At 48.5% G+C, this 19,124-nt stretch overlaps 1 protein-coding gene across 1 annotated transcript in view; it reads right to left on the minus strand.

The window, feature by feature from the left end:
- Positions 1 to 713: 713 nt before the first annotated feature.
- KCTD3 (potassium channel tetramerization domain containing 3) overlaps positions 714 to 19,124 on the minus strand; it is a 263,829-nt gene continuing 245,418 nt past the window's right edge. Inside the window, exon 17 of the mRNA XM_030196030.1 lies at positions 714 to 2,526. Within this exon, the coding sequence (XP_030051890.1) occupies positions 1,956 to 2,526 (571 nt within the window). The 3' untranslated portion in view covers positions 714 to 1,955. The remainder of the gene's footprint in view (positions 2,527 to 19,124) is intronic.

Genomic DNA, 19,124 nt, shown 5'->3' on the forward strand with positions numbered 1-19,124 from the left:
GATCAGACTCTGCTTAGCGGTAAATCAAATTTGTGAATAAACAAACATTGATGGGCCAATCTACCAAGCTGTAAGAATTCTCATTTTTGTGCTGGGTGTGATAATGATATGCATCAAATAATGTATCCATTTTACCTCTGGCATAGCAGGGAGGAGAGAAAAGGCCCCCATGCTTTTTCAGTAATCCTCCCAACCCAATCCTCTAATAGCAGGAGCTGAAAGACCATCTTACTTGACTCCTGCTGTGCTCTGCTCTGCTCTGTGATGGACAAGGTACATGGTAAAAACCCTGTAACTTAGTAAATTGGCCTCTAAGTATAAAAGGCATTAAATATATAGATGGCTCACTGAAAAAATAAGCTTCAGTTAGTTATTTAGAAATTCCTTAGGTTAAGTAGGAAGGAGGGAAAGAATAATGAAGTATTTTACAATACTGTAGAATGCTCTCAAATGGGTTAATGGGATTCCTGAAAGGCTAGCTTTGTGTACATGTTAAGAAAAATGCCTTGTGGTGAAAACCCATGTTGGGCACCGTATATTATATAACCCTCATCATGAAAAACAAGTACATACCTTGTTCAAAACTGACACTTAAATGTTGGACTGTCTAATGTAAGCTTTCCCAGTTGGTGAATACTGCACTAAATATTGATAAGCAAAAATCTAACTATATAACTGGAAACAAATGACAAACACACTTTCTTTTGCACTTTTTTAATATTGGGACTAACATATGCAAAATAATTTTACAGCATCTTAAAGCAATAATAAATCATCTGAAGCTGTAATGTCATGAACTTTCTCACAAAACTGCTGCATATAAAATTAAGATTTTATTAATACTGAAAAATATAGCTCCTTAGATACTTAACTTCATCCAAACAATCTCACCGTAACAAGGCAATCAAAGGTTTTATTCAAGTTAGTAGGCCAGTTTTGGTCAGGTAATCATTCCAAACTCACTGCTGCATTCTCTACAATGCTACAGGCTAACTTTCATGGAGTCCCAGAATGGAACCTACATCTCTCAAGGTATGAGCCAAGCCATACACTACTACTAAAACTTTCATATCCAGAAGAAAAGTTCTGATTCTTAACCCTGGCCCTTATTCCTTCTCAGTATTTCACTTTGTCACAACCCAATGTTGGTGAAGAAGGAAATAAATATATGGATTCACACACTGTCACATGACTATAAAACAGATTAAGTATTTACAGGAAAACCTAGAGCCGAAGGTTGCTTGCAGGCCTGCAGGTACTTTGGACTACTAGACCAAACAAACTCAGAACAGGATTTCCCTTTGAAATCCACCCAGCATACATACTGTGGGGTACTTTGGGATCTTCATCTTTTGTATCTGCATGGCAGGAGATGAAAAATACAAATCAGAAATTATGTGTGGAGATTTGAAAATGAAATTTCCATGCATATTTTTATTTCCCCAACTAACTCCACCATTTTTTTTCATAACGTTACAGTAGTGTACACATACTGCTACCCATTAACTGGGAGGGGGGTGGAATTTTTAAGACACATTTTTGCTGAAGTAAACACATCTTTACTCACAAAAATACTTTCAAATATTGCTCCTCCCTTAGTATTTATATGCTTGAAATAGCAGGACTAAAACAAAAGGTGTTATTTACTCCCCAAAAGCCTAGTTGTACAATATGATATATATTCTTTTGTTATAAATATTTAACCTTTTCTTGATTACAGTATAACCAGGCACAAGCCTCCATGAGTTAACACTTTTGTTATGCAGTAAACACAGGCTATCCATTCAGATTAAGGAAAGGCATTTTTCTTAAAATTCCTTTTCTCTGCAAGTTCTTTAGATTAAAAAACTGAAATGAAGCTTGTTTTAAATTAGTTTACTGTAAAGATGAATTTCTAGATCAATGTTATACATTATTTACTAAATGCTCAAAACACAAATTGTTATTTGGGATTTTCACAAACTATAGTCCTGGCAAGAGCTGTCACTCTTCTTAAGCTGGGGAGATGTGGTGGACTTTGTAGGTGAGGGGGAAGCAGTTTCTGAAGATTCACTGCCCGCTTCTGCTGTACTGTGTAAAGATGCCAGAAGAGGTACCGGAACCACTTTCTTTCTGCAAAGGAATGTACCGTCAAATCCACATTTCTTCTTATTCTCTGTTCTGGTTTCACATTCCTCCTCTGGCCCCTTTTTCTTCAGCTCTGAAGAACTCTCAGTTGGTTTTGAAGTTTCTGTTCCTCCATCTGACCCCCTGCTAGCCCTCACCTCCACTATGGAATCATTGCCCTCTGATGTGCAAGCATCACTTCCAGTCCTCTTTGTTTCTGCCTGAATTGAAGCAAGTTGACCATTTTCAGGGACAGCCCTGTTCATCATGTTTTTCCCCAGGCTAAAACTCTGGAAGTCTCTGTAAGCATGAAAGCTCTCAGTCCGCCTTGCTCTTGCTAACAATGGACTCTCTCGATAGGGTCTCACTGAGCCATATGTAGTGGTTTCATGGATTGTTTCATGCTGCTGCAGCTGCAGACTGGAAAAACACACACACATATTATACTGAATATCTTCTATTAGACTCTAACAAATTTTGAGTTTAGCAGTGACACCATAGTAGATTTCCCCAGAAATCTCACATACAAAAATGTGACAGGAATAGCTTCTTGTCCATGATTCAGGTACATTCTATTTGGAATGTCACACTGGCTGGAGCATCAGTTTGCTACAAAGACACCTAAATGCTTCTCCCCTGGGCTAAAATTTGTTAACGGAAACCAACAAACTATTTGCTTAAGGCTGATAACTTTATTAGGCTAACAAATACGTAGCTCAAAACAGGTTGTACACAAGAAGGTTCTAGACCAGGGGTTCTCAACCCAGTCCTCAGGACACACACAGCCAGTCAGATTTTCAGGATACCCATAATGAATATGCATGAGATAGATATGCATGCACTGCCTCCACTGTATGCAAATCTCTCTCATGTACATTCACCGTGGACCCCTGTTCTAGATATATAGGTGGAAGGGCAACAGAAGGAACAACAACAGGTCCATATCTTTCTGTACAATGAGAAAGGATCCTGAGAAATTCAGATAATATGTATCCAGACATTTAAAACAGAGGACAGGGGTGGCAAATGGAAGCAGATGGGATCTTGTCATTGCAACTAGAACAAACATGATGATGGTGAGGAAAATAACAAAATCATCATCATCATGATAATTCACTTTTCAGAAAAAAAATTGAAGAGCAGACCCAGTATGAGGCTATAGTGAATATACTGTAAAGTCAAAATACAATAACAGGAAAGCTGTAAGTACAAATGTTTGAAACAAAATTTCAGATCTGCCAGTCCAAATAGCGTAAGGCATTTTCGCTGTTACAGAGATATGTTTCACTGAGTTCTATAAATGGAATTTGATTATGCTGGGATATAATATGTTTAGTAAGGGTAGAGATGTCTTAAAATTGGAGGAGGTGCTCTATGTGAAAAATATAAAAAAATAATTGAAATGCAATGGGTATTGAAAAAGGAGACACTGTAGATCACCTTGGAAAGAGGAGATGGCACTTCCATCCACACCACTGTGGTCTACAGATCTCCAACTTTGAAGGAAGAACTGGGAAGAGATCTGGCCAAAGGTATCAAAAAGATGGGAATGAAGGAAAAAAGGATATTACTGGATGACTAGCTTGCTAGGTTTGTACTAGAGTGCCCCTCTTTGGAATAAGAAGTACAGATATCATGGAAGCCTTCCAAAGGGTTCTGGAGAAGTAAATGGTGATGAAATCCATGAGTGAAGGGGTGACACTGAACCTCACAATGTACCCACAGTTGGGTACATTCTACAAAGTGGGTGCTAATATTTTTGTGCTAATTACATGCATACATGATTAGAATAATGATATTTACACACATATGAGTGCACAAATGTGTATAAATGCCACAATTCCACCTATGTACTATTATGTAAAAATGTGCATTGTACTCTACAATATCAGAGAACAGGCACTACTTTCTTAACCTGTGCTGTAAGCAATCCACACAAAGGAAATGGAGCAGCTAGTGCTCTATCTGCAACCACTTAAGAAGCTCCTCAACCAGCATATCTGTAAACCAGACCTCAGCATTACTAGTCAAATTAGCGAAGTGATAAAGTTTAAAATTAGGAACATTTACTCCACCCCTTATCCTTAAGCAACTTAAGCTTCCTCAAAGTAATTCTGGGTGTCCTTTTATGCCACAAAATTTTAGTCTCTAATAATTTATAAGAGGAGTCTTGAAAATGGATTGACACCATACTTAGAATATAATGAATCTTTGGAACAAGAATCACCTTAACCACATCCAACTCTCCTCATCAAAACAAATACAGTGGAGACCATTGGAGGAAAGTATCATCAAATAACCCCTAAAGGGCTTTCCTATTAAGCTCCAAAATGCTTTGTATTGTACTTCCAAATCATACTCCCAAATATTTCAACTTATCTGGTGTTTACAAAAGAGGAAATCCCGCAAGGTGCTCTCTATAAACACACAAAACTAAGGAGCATCGCCATAGACTTATCCCAATTAATTTTATAGCCAGATATTCCTGAGAATTCCTCAATCAAATCAAATAAACTGGGTAAAGACTGAATGTCTACAAAAAAAAAAAATCAAATCATCCACAAAAACAGACAACTTATAACTAACCTCCCCACACTGCACTCCCTTAATACTTCCGACCTCCCTCACAGCAACAACAAAAGGTTCCAGTGCTAGATTAAACAACAAAGGAGATAACGGGCACCCCTGCTTCATATCTCTACAAAGAAGAAAAGAAACCAACAAAACTCAATTTACAAAAAATCCCTAGCCCTAGAAAATGAATATAACAAGTGAATCATATCTATAAAACAAGGGTCCAACCCAAACCAACTCAACACATCAAACAATAACTCCACTCAACTCAATCAAAGGCCTTTTCTGCATCCAACAATAATGCCGTCAACTAATCAAGAAACGCTTGTGCAATTGTTAGGATATTCCAAAACGTTTGTGAATTATCCGTGGTTAAGCCACCCAGTGTGAAACCACTCTGATCCATATGCACTAAACTAGGTAAATAAACTGAAAGCTCAACAAAAGTATCTTAGCATGTATCTTACAATCCACATTTATTAACGATATAATTCTCTGCCCTAGAATGATCCTGTCCTGGCTTAGGAAGTACCACCATCTGTGACTTACCAAATGATGCTCCATTTCCACCCCTCTCCAACAATGCCTGATAATACTCTACTAAACAGGGTGCCAGCAAACCTTGAAATGCTGCATAGAATTCAATGGGCAGCCCATCTGAGTCCAGCATCTTACCCAAAGAAAGCGCCCTAATAGCCTCACAAACATCGACTCTACCAATTTGAGCTCCTAAACTCTCCCTCTACTGCAAATCCAACTTCGGATGTAGAAGATTATTAACAAAAAATCCTCAACTCTTGCTCCAGAGAACTCAATCTCAAATGCTTATAATTGCTAATAAAAGTTTTGGAATTCTGAAGCAATTTCTGGGTCCATCATATGAGAATCCCAAGAATGATCCACAATGATAGCAACTCTGGCATTACACCTTCGCCCCTTTAAACACTGCACAATCAAACACCCTGACTTATTATTCTCTGAATACTACACAGATTTGCACAAAAATATTGACTGCCCTGTCTCACTTAAAATAGAATTACATGTATATTTCACATATATATTTCAGTCCTCAAAGACACCTGAATATGCGTGCTCAATTCTCAAAAGCACCCACACATGCACGCTCAACTTAAAAATGCCCACATGTATGCGCTGAATTTAGGTATTGACTTTTGGTTTGTGTTTTATGCTGGATTTTTAAGATGATTCTTGCGACTCGTAGAGATACCAGAAGCAGGTCTGAGAGACCGAAAAGCCATTAATATGCAACAGTGGGTGTCAAGGGTATCAGAAGATTCACACAGCACTGTGACTGCCTTTGCAGCTAAGTAGTCGCTTTTGTTATTAATTTGCTTTGAGTTTGAATTATTTCATTACATATATGAACATTTCATACACTGAACTTAAGAAGTGAAATTAAGTAAAATAGAGTAAACAAAATGAAAATGATTGATAACGCCAGCAGGCTCAGGATTTGAAATAGCATAGAGCTATAAGAAATCCAATAGCCTGGGGGTATCAGAAGATTCACATAGCGCTGTGATTGCCTTTGCAGCTAAGTAGTTGCTTTTTTCATGAATTTGCTTTTTTAACTTTGAATTTTTAAATTACATATATGGACATTTCATACATTGAATTATTTAAGAGGATGAAACATGGCCATGTTGGGCAATTAGAGGAAAATTGTATGCTGTTTTTATTTATCTGCATTGATTAAATTCTGCTTTGACTCATCACATGGGTCTGCATTTCTTTTTCTGCTGTTCTGGATCTTGCAGACCGCTTTTCTGTGTGTGTGTGTTTTTTTTTTTTTTTTTTTTAGTAAAAGGGTCCCTAATATTTTAAGCCCTCCAGGGATTGGAAATAACTACTGTATCTGTATCTAATTCACGTTGAGCTACTATTGAAAGACAGCTAGAATCCAAATAAATAAAAAAAATAATGGTGTGGTGGCTATACAGATGCGAGATTAAACTTGAGGAGCCCCCAGGAGAGGAGAGACAGGGCATATCTGACACAGACTTTTAAATACTTGAAAAGTATTTCTGAAGAGAAAACAAATCCTTTAAAGAGGAAAGAAAACTGCAGAACTAGAAGACATGATAACAAGTTGGAAGGAAGTAGACACAGAAGCAACGTAAGGAAATATTTTTTCATGGAGAAGAAGGTGGGAGCCTTGAATAAACTAAAGTGATAGAGATAAAAAGTTTTTAAAAGAGTGTGAGGTTCCTTTAATGGCATGACGATGGAAACCAAGAACTGTTCGATTCAGATCAGAACACCAGTGAAATGACTTTATGCATGCCTAAAAAGGGCATGGAGAGGTAGTTCCAATCCTAAATGAAGGTTTTGTGTGTGTGGGGGGGGGGGGGGGGGGGGGGGGGGGGGGAGGGTTTTACCTGCACAGGTTGCAATTTAAGACCAAAATGGCCCCCCACCAAAAGGCTCAATATTGTGCTTAGGGCTATATCTGCTATCATGTACTGTGTTACTAAGGGGCCTATTTACTTGCTGTTACCGCTGCTTAAAAGCCAAATGTATGTGTCTAACTGAAAAAAAAAAACTTATTGAGGGCATTCCTATTAGTTATCAAAGAGAATTGTTTTTAACACTATGCATTAATTTCATGCAGACATATTATGCAGTTAACTATACCTCTTGAAGCTGTATTAACAGCTCCATATTATCTGCCATCTAACAGTTAATGTATGATAACTACCTCTGTTGAGCATAAGACGCATTCCCCATCCCATTCCACGTCAGAATGCAGTAACTCCCATGTTAAACAATTAAGACAATTTAGAAAACAGGCCTCTAAAGACAGCAATTCTGTAACAGAATGCCTACATTTAGGTACCTATTCTATAAAGGACGGTAAGGTAAAATATTCACCTATAATTTAGGTGTAAGCACTTATGCCTAAATTGCTAAAACACACATGTAAATTTTAGTATTCTATATGGTATAAAGCGAATGCTACATACCTGTAGAAGGTATTCTCCGAGGACAGCAGGCTGATTGTTCTCACTGATGGGTGACGTCCACAGCAGCCCCTCCAATCGGAAACTTCTCTAGCAAAGGCCTTTGCTAGTCCTCGCGCGCCCATGCGCACCGCGCATGCGCGGCCGTCTTCCCGCCCGAACCGGCTCGTGTTCGTCAGTCCCATATGTAGCAAGACAAAACAAGGGAAGACACAACTCCAAAGGGGAGGCGGGCGGGTTTGTGAGAACAATCAGCCTGCTGTCCTCGGAGAATACCTTCTACAGGTATGTAGCATTCGCTTTCTCCGAGGACAAGCAGGCTGCTTGTTCTCACTGATGGGGTATCCCTAGCCCCCAGGCTCACTCAAAACAACAAACATGGTCAATTGGGCCTCGCAACGGCGAGGACATAACTGAGATTGACCTAACAACTTATCCAACTAACAGAGAGTGTAGCCTGGAACAGAATAAAACATGGGCCTAGGGGGGGTGGAGTTGGATTCTAAACCCCGAACAGATTCTGAAGCACTGACTGCCCGAACCGACTGTCGCGTCGGGTATCCTGCTGCAGGCAGTAATGAGATGTGAATGTGTGGACAGATGACCACGTTGCAGCTTTGCAAATCTCTTCAATAGTGGCTGACTTCAAGTGGGCTACCGACGCTGCCATGGCTCTAACATTATGAGCCGTGACATGACCCTCAAGAGCCAGCCCAGCCTGGGCGTAAGTGAAGGAAATGCAATCTGCTAGCCAATTGGATAAGGTGCGTTTCCCCACAGCCACTCCCCTCCTGTTGGGATCAAAAGAAACAAACAATTGGGCGGACTGTCTGTTGGGCTGTGTCCGCTCCAGATAGAAGGCCAATGCTCTTTTGCAGTCCAATGTGTGCAGCTGACGTTCAGCAGGGCAGGAATGAGGACGGGGGAAGAATGTTTGCAAGACAACTGACTGGTTCAGATGGAACTCTGACACAACCTTTGGCAAGAACTTAGGGTGAGTGCGGAGGACTACTCTGTTATGATGAAATTTGGTGTAAGGGGCCTGGGCTACCAGGGCCTGAAGCTCACTGACTCTACGAGCTGAAGTAACTGCCACCAAGAAAATGACCTTCCAGGTCAAGTACTTCAGATGGCAGGAGTTCAGTGGCTCAAAAGGAGGTTTCATCAGTTGGTGAGAACGACATTGAGATCCCATGACACTGTAGGAGGTTTGACAGGGGGCTTTGACAAAAGCAAACCTCTCATGAAGCGAACAACTAAAGGCTGTCCTGAGATCGGCTTACCTTCCACACGGTAATGGTATGCACTGATTGCACTAAGGTGAACCCTTACAGAGTTGGTCTTGAGACCAGACTCAGACAAGTGCAGAAGGTATTCAAGCAGGGTCTGTGTAGGACAAGAGCGAGGATCTAGGGCCTTGCTGCCACACCAGATGGCAAACCTCCTCCATAGAAAGAAGTAACTCCTCTTAGTGGAATCTTTCCTGGAAGCAAGCAAGATGCGGGAGACACCCTCTGACAGACCCAAAGAGGCAAAGTCTACGCTCTCGACATCCAGGCCGTGAGAGCCAGAGACTGGAGGTTGGGATGCAGAAGTGCCCCTTCGTCCTGTGTGATGAGGGTCGGAAAGGTAAAATTATGTATCATACCTGATAATTTTCTTTCCATTAATCATAGCTGATCAATCCATAGACTGGTGGGTTGTGTCCATCTACCAGCAGGTGGAGATAGAGAGCAATCCTTTTGCCTCCCTATATGTGGTCATGTGCTGCCGGAAACTCCTCAGTATGTCGATATCCAAGCTCCATCCGCAGGACTCAGCACTTAGAGAATTACACCCACAAAGGGACACTCTGCCCAGCTCACCACCGCCGAAACGGGGGAGGGGAATTAACCCAGCTCATCCCCACACAAGTGGGGGAGGGGAATCCGTCCAGCTCATCCCCGCGGAGCGGGGGAGGGACACCACCCCGCCGATGCGGGGGGATCTGGCTTATCCTGCAACCGCAACCGCGGGAGGAGCTGACTGACCCTAACACCGCCGAAGCGGGAAGGGTACAAAGCTACAGCTGCACGAAGCAGGAGGGAGCGCCGGCAGAATTTATGTCTCAATCCAGCCCGTAAAACGGAGGGGAGAGGAATGCAGCAGCTCACTGTAACACAAACTCGTCTCAACTCTTGAAGAATCCAATTGAAAAACTTGAACACGAAGTCCTCCTGAAGGAACTGAAGACTAAACTTGAACCTGAAATGCAACCAGAATATAAACAGTACAGATATCTGGGAGGGGCTATGGATTGATCAGCTATGATTAATGGAAAGAAAATTATTAGGTATGATACATAATTTTACCTTCCATATCATCATGCTGATCAATCCATAGACTGGTGGGATGTACCGAAGCAGTACTCACCCAGGGCGGGACATAGAAATCCCTGACCACAACACTGAAGCTCCAAACCGGGCCTCCGCCCGAGCAGCCACAGTCAAGCGGTAATGCCTGGAGAAGGTATGGGCCGATGCCCAAGTTGCCGCCTTGCATATCTCTTCCAAGGAGACGGACCCGGCCTCTGCCATCGAGGCCGCCTGAGCTCTAGTGGAGTGAGCCTTCAGCTGAATAGGCGGCACCTTCCCCGCGGCCACATAAGCCGCTGCAATGGCTTCCTTGACCCATCTTGCCACTGTAGGCTTAGCAGCCTGCAGACCCTTACGAGGACCTGCAAACAGGACAAACAGATGATCCGATTTCCGGAAATCATTGGTCACTTCCAAGTATCTGATGATGACTCGTCTCACATCCAGAAATTTGAGAGCAGAGTATTCCTCTGGTAGTCCTCCCTACGAAAGGAAGGGAGACAGAACTGCTGATTCACATGGAAGCGAGAAACAATCTTGGGCAGGAAGGAAGGCACTGTGCGAATAGTCACTCCTGCCTCAGTGAACTGCAGAAAAGGCTCTTGACATGAGAGTGCCTGGAGCTCGGAAACTCTTCTGGCTGAAGTGATAGCCACCAAAAAGACCGCTTTCAACGTCAGGTCTTTCAGAGATGCCCTCGACAAGGGTTCAAAAGGCGGCTTCTGCAAGGCTCTTAGCACCAGGTTGAGATTCCACGCAGGCACCACTGAGAGCAGAGGAGGGCGCAGGTGATTAACTCCCTTGAGGAAACGTACCACATCTGGCTGCGAAGCCAGGGAAGCACCCTTCAGGCGGCCCCTGAAGCAAGCCAGAGCCGCTACCTGGACTTTAAGGGAACTGAGCGACAGGCCTTTCTCCAGACCTTCTTGCAGGAACGCCAGCACTGAAGAAATTGGAGCAGTGAAGGGAGAAAGTGAGCCTGCTTCACACCACGCTGCAAAGGTACGCCAAACCCTGGCGTAAGCAGTAGAAGTAGAGCGCTTCCTCGCTCTCAGCATAGTGGCGATGACCTTGTCTGAGAAGCCCTTCTTCCTCAGACGCTGCCGCTCAATAGCCAGGCCGTAAGACTAAAGGGGGAGGGATCCTCCATCACCACGGGACCCTGATGCAACAGGCCCTGCTCCACTGGCAGCCGCAGAGGGTCGTCCACTGAGAGCCTGATCAAGTCCGCATACCAGGGACGTCTGGGCCAGTCCGGACCCACCAGGATTATTCGGCCCGGATGCTTTGCCACCCGATCTAGTACCCTGCCCAACATGGGCCAGGGCGGGAACACATAGAGAAGCTCCTGTGTCGGCCACTGTTGGAGAAGAGCATCTACTCCCAGAAATCGAGGGTCCCGTCCTCTGCTGAAAAAGCGCGGCACTTGGCAATTGGCCGATGACGCCATCAGATCTAGGCTCGGCTTGCCCCAGCGCTTCGTGATGTCCAAGAACGCCTGAGCCGATAACTGCCACTCTCCGGGATCCAAGGTATGGCGACTGAGAAAGTCCGCCTTGACATTCATGACTCCGGCAATGTGGGCCGCTGACAGCTGTTCCAGGTTCGCTTCCGCCCACTGGCATAGATTCATGGCTTCCTTGGCTAGAGGGGCGCTCTTGGTACCTCCCTGGCGGTTGACATAGGCCACAGCCGTGGCATTGTCCGACAGGACCCGTACTGGCTTCAACGCCAGTACCGGGAGGAACTCCAAAAGCGCCAACCGAATGGCTCTGAGTTCCAGGAGGTTGATAGACCACTTTGCCTCTGCAGGAGACCAGAGCCCCTGCGCTGTCCTTCCCAAGCAGTGGGCTCCCCAGCCCGTCAAAGAGGCGTCCGTCGTGACGACAATCCACTCCGGGGTCACAAGAGGCATCCCTGCAGACAACTTGTCTGTCTGCAGCCACCAGCTCAGCGCCTTGCGCACTGCTGGGTCCAAGGGAAGGCGCACAGCATAATCCTCCGACACCGGAGTCCAGCGCTGCAGCAGAGAGTGTTGTAGTGGTCTCATATGAGCCCTGGCCCAGGGCACTACTTCCATCGTGGCCGTCATAGAGCCCAACAGCTGCACATAGTCCCAAGCCCGAAGCGGAGAGGCTACTAGGAACTGGTCCACCTGAGCCTGAAGTTTGACAATCCGATTGTCCGGCAGGAACACTCTGCCTACTTGGGTGTCGAATCGAACTCCCAGATACTCCAGGGACTGAGTCGGGCGCAGCTGGCTTTTCTCCCAGTTGATGATCCACCCCAGGGAGCTCAAAAGAGCAATCACCCGGTCCACAGCTTTGCCGCACTCTGCATAAGAGGGGGCTCGGATCAACCAGTCGTCCAGATAAGGATGGACTTGTACTCCTTCCTTTCGCAGGAAGGCCGCGATGACCACCATTACTTTAGAGAAGGTCCGCGGAGCAGTAGCCAACCCGAACGGGAGGGCTCTGAACTGGAAGTGTCGGCCCAGGACTGCAAAACGCAGAAAGCGTTGATGAGGAGGCCAGATGGGAATATGCAAGTACGTTTCCTTGATGTCCAAGGATGCCAGGAACTCCCCTGCCTTCACTGCCGCTATAACAGAGCGGAGAGTCTCCATGCGAAAGTGCCGAACATTCAAGGCCCGATTGACCCCTTTGAGGTCGAGGATAGGCCGTACAGAACCTCCTTTCTTTGGTACCACAAAGTAAATGGAGTAACGTCCCTTGCCAAGCTGATTTTCTGGCACCGGAACGACCGCACCCAGGCGGATCAGATTGTCCAAGGTCTGCTGCACTGCCACAGCTTTGACCGGAGACTTGCAGGGAGAGAGTACAAACCCGTGTTTTAAGGGTCGGCAGAACTCTAGCTTGTAGCCGTCTCTGATGACTTCCAGCACCCAAGCGTCTGAAGTTACCCTGGTCCACTTGCCCAGAAACGAGGACAGGCGTCCTCCAATCTGCACTGGGCCATGGACCAGGACCCCGTCATTGGGTACGAGACCCTGGGGGAGGACCGGAGGGCGCACCTCCGGGACGGCGGTCTCTGCGAAAGGAATGCTGCTTGGGGGAGAAGTTCCTCTTGAAGGAAGAGGGGGCAGAGGAGCCCGATTTGCCTGGGCGGTACCGACGGGCTTCCTGAAACCGTCCTCTGGAGATACCGGGGCGAGCACTGGCCCGAGCCCTGACCTCTGGTAACCTCTTGCCCTTAGACGTGCCGAGATCGGTCACAATTTTGTCCAGCTCGACCCCAAAGAGCAGCTTGCCTTTAAAAGGCAACTTAGCCAGGCGGGACTTAGAGGCGTGGTCCGCAGACCAATGTTTCAGCCAAAGCCACCGCCGCGCAGAGACTGTCTGAGCCATACCTTTAGCCGAGGCTCTCAAGACATCATACAGCAAGTCTGCCAAATAAGCCAAGCCCGATTCCAGGGCCGGCCAATCAGCCCTCAAGGAAGGATCCGAGGGGGAAGCCCGCTGCACAATCGTCAGGCACGCCCTGGCCACGTAGGAGCCGCAAACTGAGGCCTGCAAACTTAAGGCAGCCGCCTCGAAGGATGACCTTAAGGCCGCTTCCAATCTTCTGTCTTGGGCGTCCTTTAGGGCCGTGCCACCTTCCACTGGCAACGCCGTTTTCTTAGTCACCGCAGATTAAAGAATCCACGGTAGACCAAAGAAAGGCCTCCCGTTCACTTTCAGGCAAAGGATAGAGGCGGGACATAGCCCTAGCCACTTTGAGGCTCGCTTCCGGGACATCCCATTGAGCCGAAATTAAGGTGTGCATGGCATCATGCATGTGGAAGGTTCTATGCGGGCGCTTCGTACCCAGCATAATGGCGGAGCCAACAGGGGCTGAGGGAGAGACGTCCTCTGGAGAGGAAATCTTCAAAATGCCCATGGCCTGCACTAACAGGTTGGGCAAATCCTCTAAGCGAAAGATCCGCGCTGCAGAGGGGTCATCCGCTCCATCCGAGCGGGAATCTGTCTCCTCCAAGGAATCCCCAAAGGACCGTTGGGAGAACTCAGATACGCTGCCCTCATCTACATCAGAGGAAACAGCGTCCTCTAAGGCCTGGGAATCCACCCTAGGGCGTTTACTTCCGGGGGCCTCAACCCCTTTATCGGACAAGGGAGAAGGGGCAGCGCTTTGCATAAGGAAGGCCTGATGCAGCAGCAAAATAAATTCGGGGGAGAAACCCCCCAGACTGTGCACTTCAGCAGCCTGGGTCACAGCCCTAGACGCACCCTCAACCGGCGCTCGCAAGAGCGGGGGAGAAACATGCTGCGCATCCAAGATGGCGTCCGGCGCGACACTCCGCGAAGGAGCCGCGCAGGAAGAACGGCGCTTAATTTTAGCCGCTTTTTTGCCGTTGCCTAAATCAAGGGCGGCCATGGCATTAACGTCTCCCAGCTCAAGGGCGGCCCAAGAAGAAGCCGTCCGAGCAGAGTGCCGGCCAAGATGGCGGAGGCGAGCAGCGGGGGATGGGCGTTTATGGTGGGAAAAACCGCCGCACCGGAAGAAGACCCGGGACACTGACCGGCCTCCGAACTGACACCCAACAAGGGCGAATCAGACTTTAAGACCCCCGCATCCCCGCTAGAAGCGCACACGCGGTCCGGGGAGCGATTCTTCGCGCCCTCGCCCTCCGACGCCATAGGCCACGTAGAGATCAATCGGGGAACCCCCTGCCCGCTATAAAAAGGTAAAAATTACCTGCTTCTCGCTCCGAGCTGTAACGACCTGGTGTCCCAGTGAGTAGCTGCAATAAACGTTTAAATAAACGTCGAAATAAACGCCTTTAAGGACGTCCAAAAATTTTTTTTTTTTTAAACGGAGCCAGCGGGAGGGGGGAGAAAAGGAGGGACCTGGCGCCACCAGGTTTGCACTTGCTCAAGAAGAGCCCTCAACCCCAGGTACTCAAGAAAACCTAAAAATTAGGCTTGGAGACCTAGCCAGAGCTGCTGCTGTGTGTGACCACCACCTGCTGAGATAGAGAACATACAGGAGGAGTTTCTGGCAGCACATGACCACATATAGAAAGGCAAAAGGATTGCTCTCTATCTCCACCTGCTGGTAGATGGACACAACCCACCAGTCTATGGATTGATCAGCATGATGATATGGAAACACTCCAATCTCCACGGTTCTTCGGAGGATAACTCCAGAAGAAGAGGGAACCAGATGTGACGCGGCCAAAAAGGAGCAATCAGAATCATGGTGCCTCGGTCTTGCTTGAGTTTCAACAAAGTCTTCCCGACCAGAGGTATGGGAGAATAAGCATACAGCAGACCTTCCCCCCAGTCCAGGAGGAAGGCATCCGATGCCAGTCTGCCGTGGGCCTGAAGCCTGGAACAGAACCGAGGGACCTTGTGGTTGGCTCGAGATGCAAAGAGATCTACCAAGGGGGTGCCCCACACCTGGAAGATCTGTCGCACTACTCAGGAATTGAGCGACCACTCGTGAGGTTGCATAATCCTGCTCAACCTGTCGGCCAGACTGTTGTTTACGCCTGCCAGATATGTGGCTTGGAGCACCATGCCGTGACGGCGAGCCCAGAGCCACATGCTGACGGCTTCCTGACACAGGGGGCGAGATCCGGTGCCCCCCTGCTTGTTGATGTAATACATGGCAACCTGGTTGTCTGTCTGAATTTGGATAATTTGGTGGGACAGCCGATCTCTGAAAGCCTTCAGAGCGTTCCAGACCGCTCGTAACTCCAGAAGATTGATCTGCAGATCGCGTTCCTGGAGGGACCAGCTTCCCTGGGTGTGAAGCCCATCGACATGAGCTCCCCACCCCAGGAGAGACGCATCCGTAGTCAGCACTTTTTGTGGCTGAGGAATTTGGAAAGGACGTCCCAGAGTCAGATTGGACCAAATCGTCCACCAATACAGGGATTTGAGAAAACTCGTGGACAGGTGGATCACATCCTCTAGACCCCCAGCAGCCTGAAACCACTGGGAAGCTAGGGTCCATTGAGCAGATCGCATGTGAAGACGAGCCATGGGAGTCACATGGACTGTGGAGGCCATGTGGCCCAGCAATCTCAACATCTGCCGAGCTGTGATCTGCTGGGACCCTCGCACCCGCGAGACGAGGGACAACAAGTTGTTGGCCCTCGTCTCTGGGAGATAGGCACGAGCTGTCCGAGAATCCAGCAGAGCTCCTATGAATTAGAGTCTCTGTACTGGGAGGAGATGGAACTTTGGGTAATTTATCACAAACCCCAGTAGCTCCAGGAGGCGAATAGTCATCTGCATGGACTGTAGAGCTCCTGCCTCGGGTGTGTTCTTCACCAGCCAATCGTCGAGATAGGGGAACACATGCACTCCCAGCCTGCGAAGCGCCGCTGCTACGACAGCCAAGCACTTCGTGAACACTCTGGGCGCAGAGGCGAGCGCAAAGGGTAGCACACAGTACTGGAAGTGACGTGTGCCCAGCTGAAATCGTAGATACTGTCTGTGAGCTGGCAGTATCGGGATGTGCGTGTAGGCGTCCTTTAAGTCCAGAGAGCATAGCCAATCGTTTTCCTGAATCATGGGGAGAAGGGTGCCCAGGGAAAGCATCCTGAACTTTTCCTTGACCAGATATTTGTTCAGGGCCCTTAGGTCTAGGATGGGACGCATCCCCCCTGTTTTCTTTTCCACAAGGAAGTACCTGGAATAGAATCCCAGCCCTTCTTGCCCGGATGGCACGGGCTCGACAGCATTGGCGCTGAGAAGGGCGGAGAGTTCCTCTGCAAGTACCTGCTTGTGCTGGAAGCTGTAAGACTGAGCTCCCGGTGGACTATTTGGAGGTTTGGAGGCCAAATTGAGGGTGTATCCTTGCCGGACTATTTGAAGAACCCACTGATCGGAGGTTATGAGAGGCCACCTTTGGTGAAAAACTTTCAACCTCCCCCCGACCGGCAGATCGCCCGGCACTGACACGTTGATGTTGGCTATGCTCTGCTGGAGCCAGTCAAAAGCTCGTCCCTTGCTTTTGCTGGGGAGCCGAGGGGCCTTGCTGAGGCGCACGCTGCTGACGAGAGCGAGTGCGCTGGGGCTTAGCCTGGGCCGCAGGCTGTCGAGAAGGAGGATTGTACCTACGCTTACCAGAAGAGTAGGGAACAGTCTTCCTTCCCCCATAAAAACGTCTACCTGTGGAGGTAGAAGCTGAAGGCTGCCGGCGGGAGAACTTGTCGAAAGCGGTATCCCACTGGTGGAGCTGCTCTACCACCTGCTCGACCTTCTCTCCAAAAATATTGTCCGCACGGCAAGGCGAGTCCGCAATCCGCTGCTGGATCCTATTCTCCAGGTCGGAGGCACGCAGCCATGAGAGTCTGTGCATCACCACACCTTGAGCAGCAGCCCTGGACGCAACATCAAAGGTGTCATACACCCCTCTGGCCAGGAATTTTCTGCACGCCTTCAGCTGCCTGACCACCTCCTGAAATGGCTTGGCTTGCTCAGGAGGGAGCTTGTCCACCAAGCCCGCCAACTGCCGCACATTGTTCCGCATGTGTATGCTCGTGTAGAGCTGGTAAGACTGAATTTTGGCCACGAGCATAGAGGAATGGTAGGCCTTCCTCCCAAAGGAGTCTAAGGTTCTAGAGTCTTTGCTCGGGGGCGCTGAAGCATGCTCCCTAGAACTCTTAGCCTTCTTTAGGGCCAAATCCACAACTCCAGAGTCATGAGGCAACTGAGTGCGCATCAGCTCTGGGTCCCCATGGATCCGGTACTGGGACTCGATCTTCTTGGGAATGTGGGGATTACTTAAAGGCTTGGTCCAGTTCGCCAGCAATGTCTTTTTTAGGACATGATGCATGGGTACTGTGGATGCTTCCTTAGGTGGAGAAGGATAGTCCAGGAGCTCAAACATTTCAGCCCTGGGCTCGTCCTCCACAACCATCGGGAAGGGGATGGCCGTAGACATCTCCCAGACAAAGGCCGCAAAAGACAGACTCTCGGGAGGAGAAAGCTGCCTTTCAGGGGAGGGAGTGGGATCAGAAGGAAGGCCATCAGACTCCTCGTCAGAGAAATATCTGATGTCCTCCTCCTCCTCCCACGAGGCCTCACCATCGGTATCAGACACAAGTTCACGAACCTGTGTCTGAAGCCGTACCCGGCTCGACTCCGTGGAACCACGGCCACGGTGGGAGCGTCGAGAGGTAGACTCCCTCGCCCACACCGGCGAAGCTCCCTCCACCGATGTCGTCGGGGAGCCTTCCTGGGAGGCGACTGCAGTAGGTACTGCAAGCGGCACCGATGTCGGAGACCTCACCCCGGGCAAGGGGCCAGCCGGCGCCTCACTCGACGGTACCGGAGGCGCAAGCACCCCCGGTACCGGAGGGGAAGGGCGCAACAGCTCTCCCAGGATCTCTGGGAGAACGGCCCGGAGACTCTCGTGCAGGGCGGCTGTGGAGAAAGACATGGAAGCCGATGCAGGTGTCGAAGTCAGAGTCTGTTCTGGGCGTGGAGGCTGTTCCGGCCTGTCCAAGGTGGAGCGCATCAACACCTCCTGAACAGAGGGTGAGCGGTCCTCCCGGTGCCGATGCCTACTGGGTGCCGACTCCCTCGGCGACCAAGAGCTCTCGGTACCGACGCGGGAAGGAGACCGGTGTCGATGCTTCTTTGACTTTTTCAAACGAAGCATGTCACCGGAGCTTCCCGGTACCGACGAGGAGGACGTAGAATCCAGCCGTCGCTTCCTCGGGGCCGAGGCTGAAGAAGGTCGGTCTCGGGGGGCTGTACCGCAGGAGCCCTCAGGGTAGGGGGAGACCCACCCGAAGGCTCACTGCCACCAGCAGGGGAATGGACAGCCCTCACCTGCACTCCAGTCGAAGCACCACCGTCCGACGACATCAGCAATAGCGGAGGTCCCGGTACCACCGACGCCGACATACGATGTCTGGGCCCCGACGATGCAGAGGGTCGATGCCTCGATGCAATCGATACAGTCGCGGCCGAAGGCGGAGGTCTTGACGCTGTCGACGTCGACGCACTCGATACTCCCGGTGCCGATGCCGACGAAGAGTCCGAGAACAAAACGTTCCACTGGGCCAATCTCGCTACCTGAGTCCTTTTCTGTAAAAGGGCGCAAAGACTACAGGCCTGCGGGCGGTGCC

Source organism: Microcaecilia unicolor, chromosome 3, assembly GCF_901765095.1.
Source record: "Microcaecilia unicolor chromosome 3, aMicUni1.1, whole genome shotgun sequence".
Taxonomy (NCBI): Eukaryota; Metazoa; Chordata; class Amphibia; order Gymnophiona; family Siphonopidae; genus Microcaecilia; species Microcaecilia unicolor.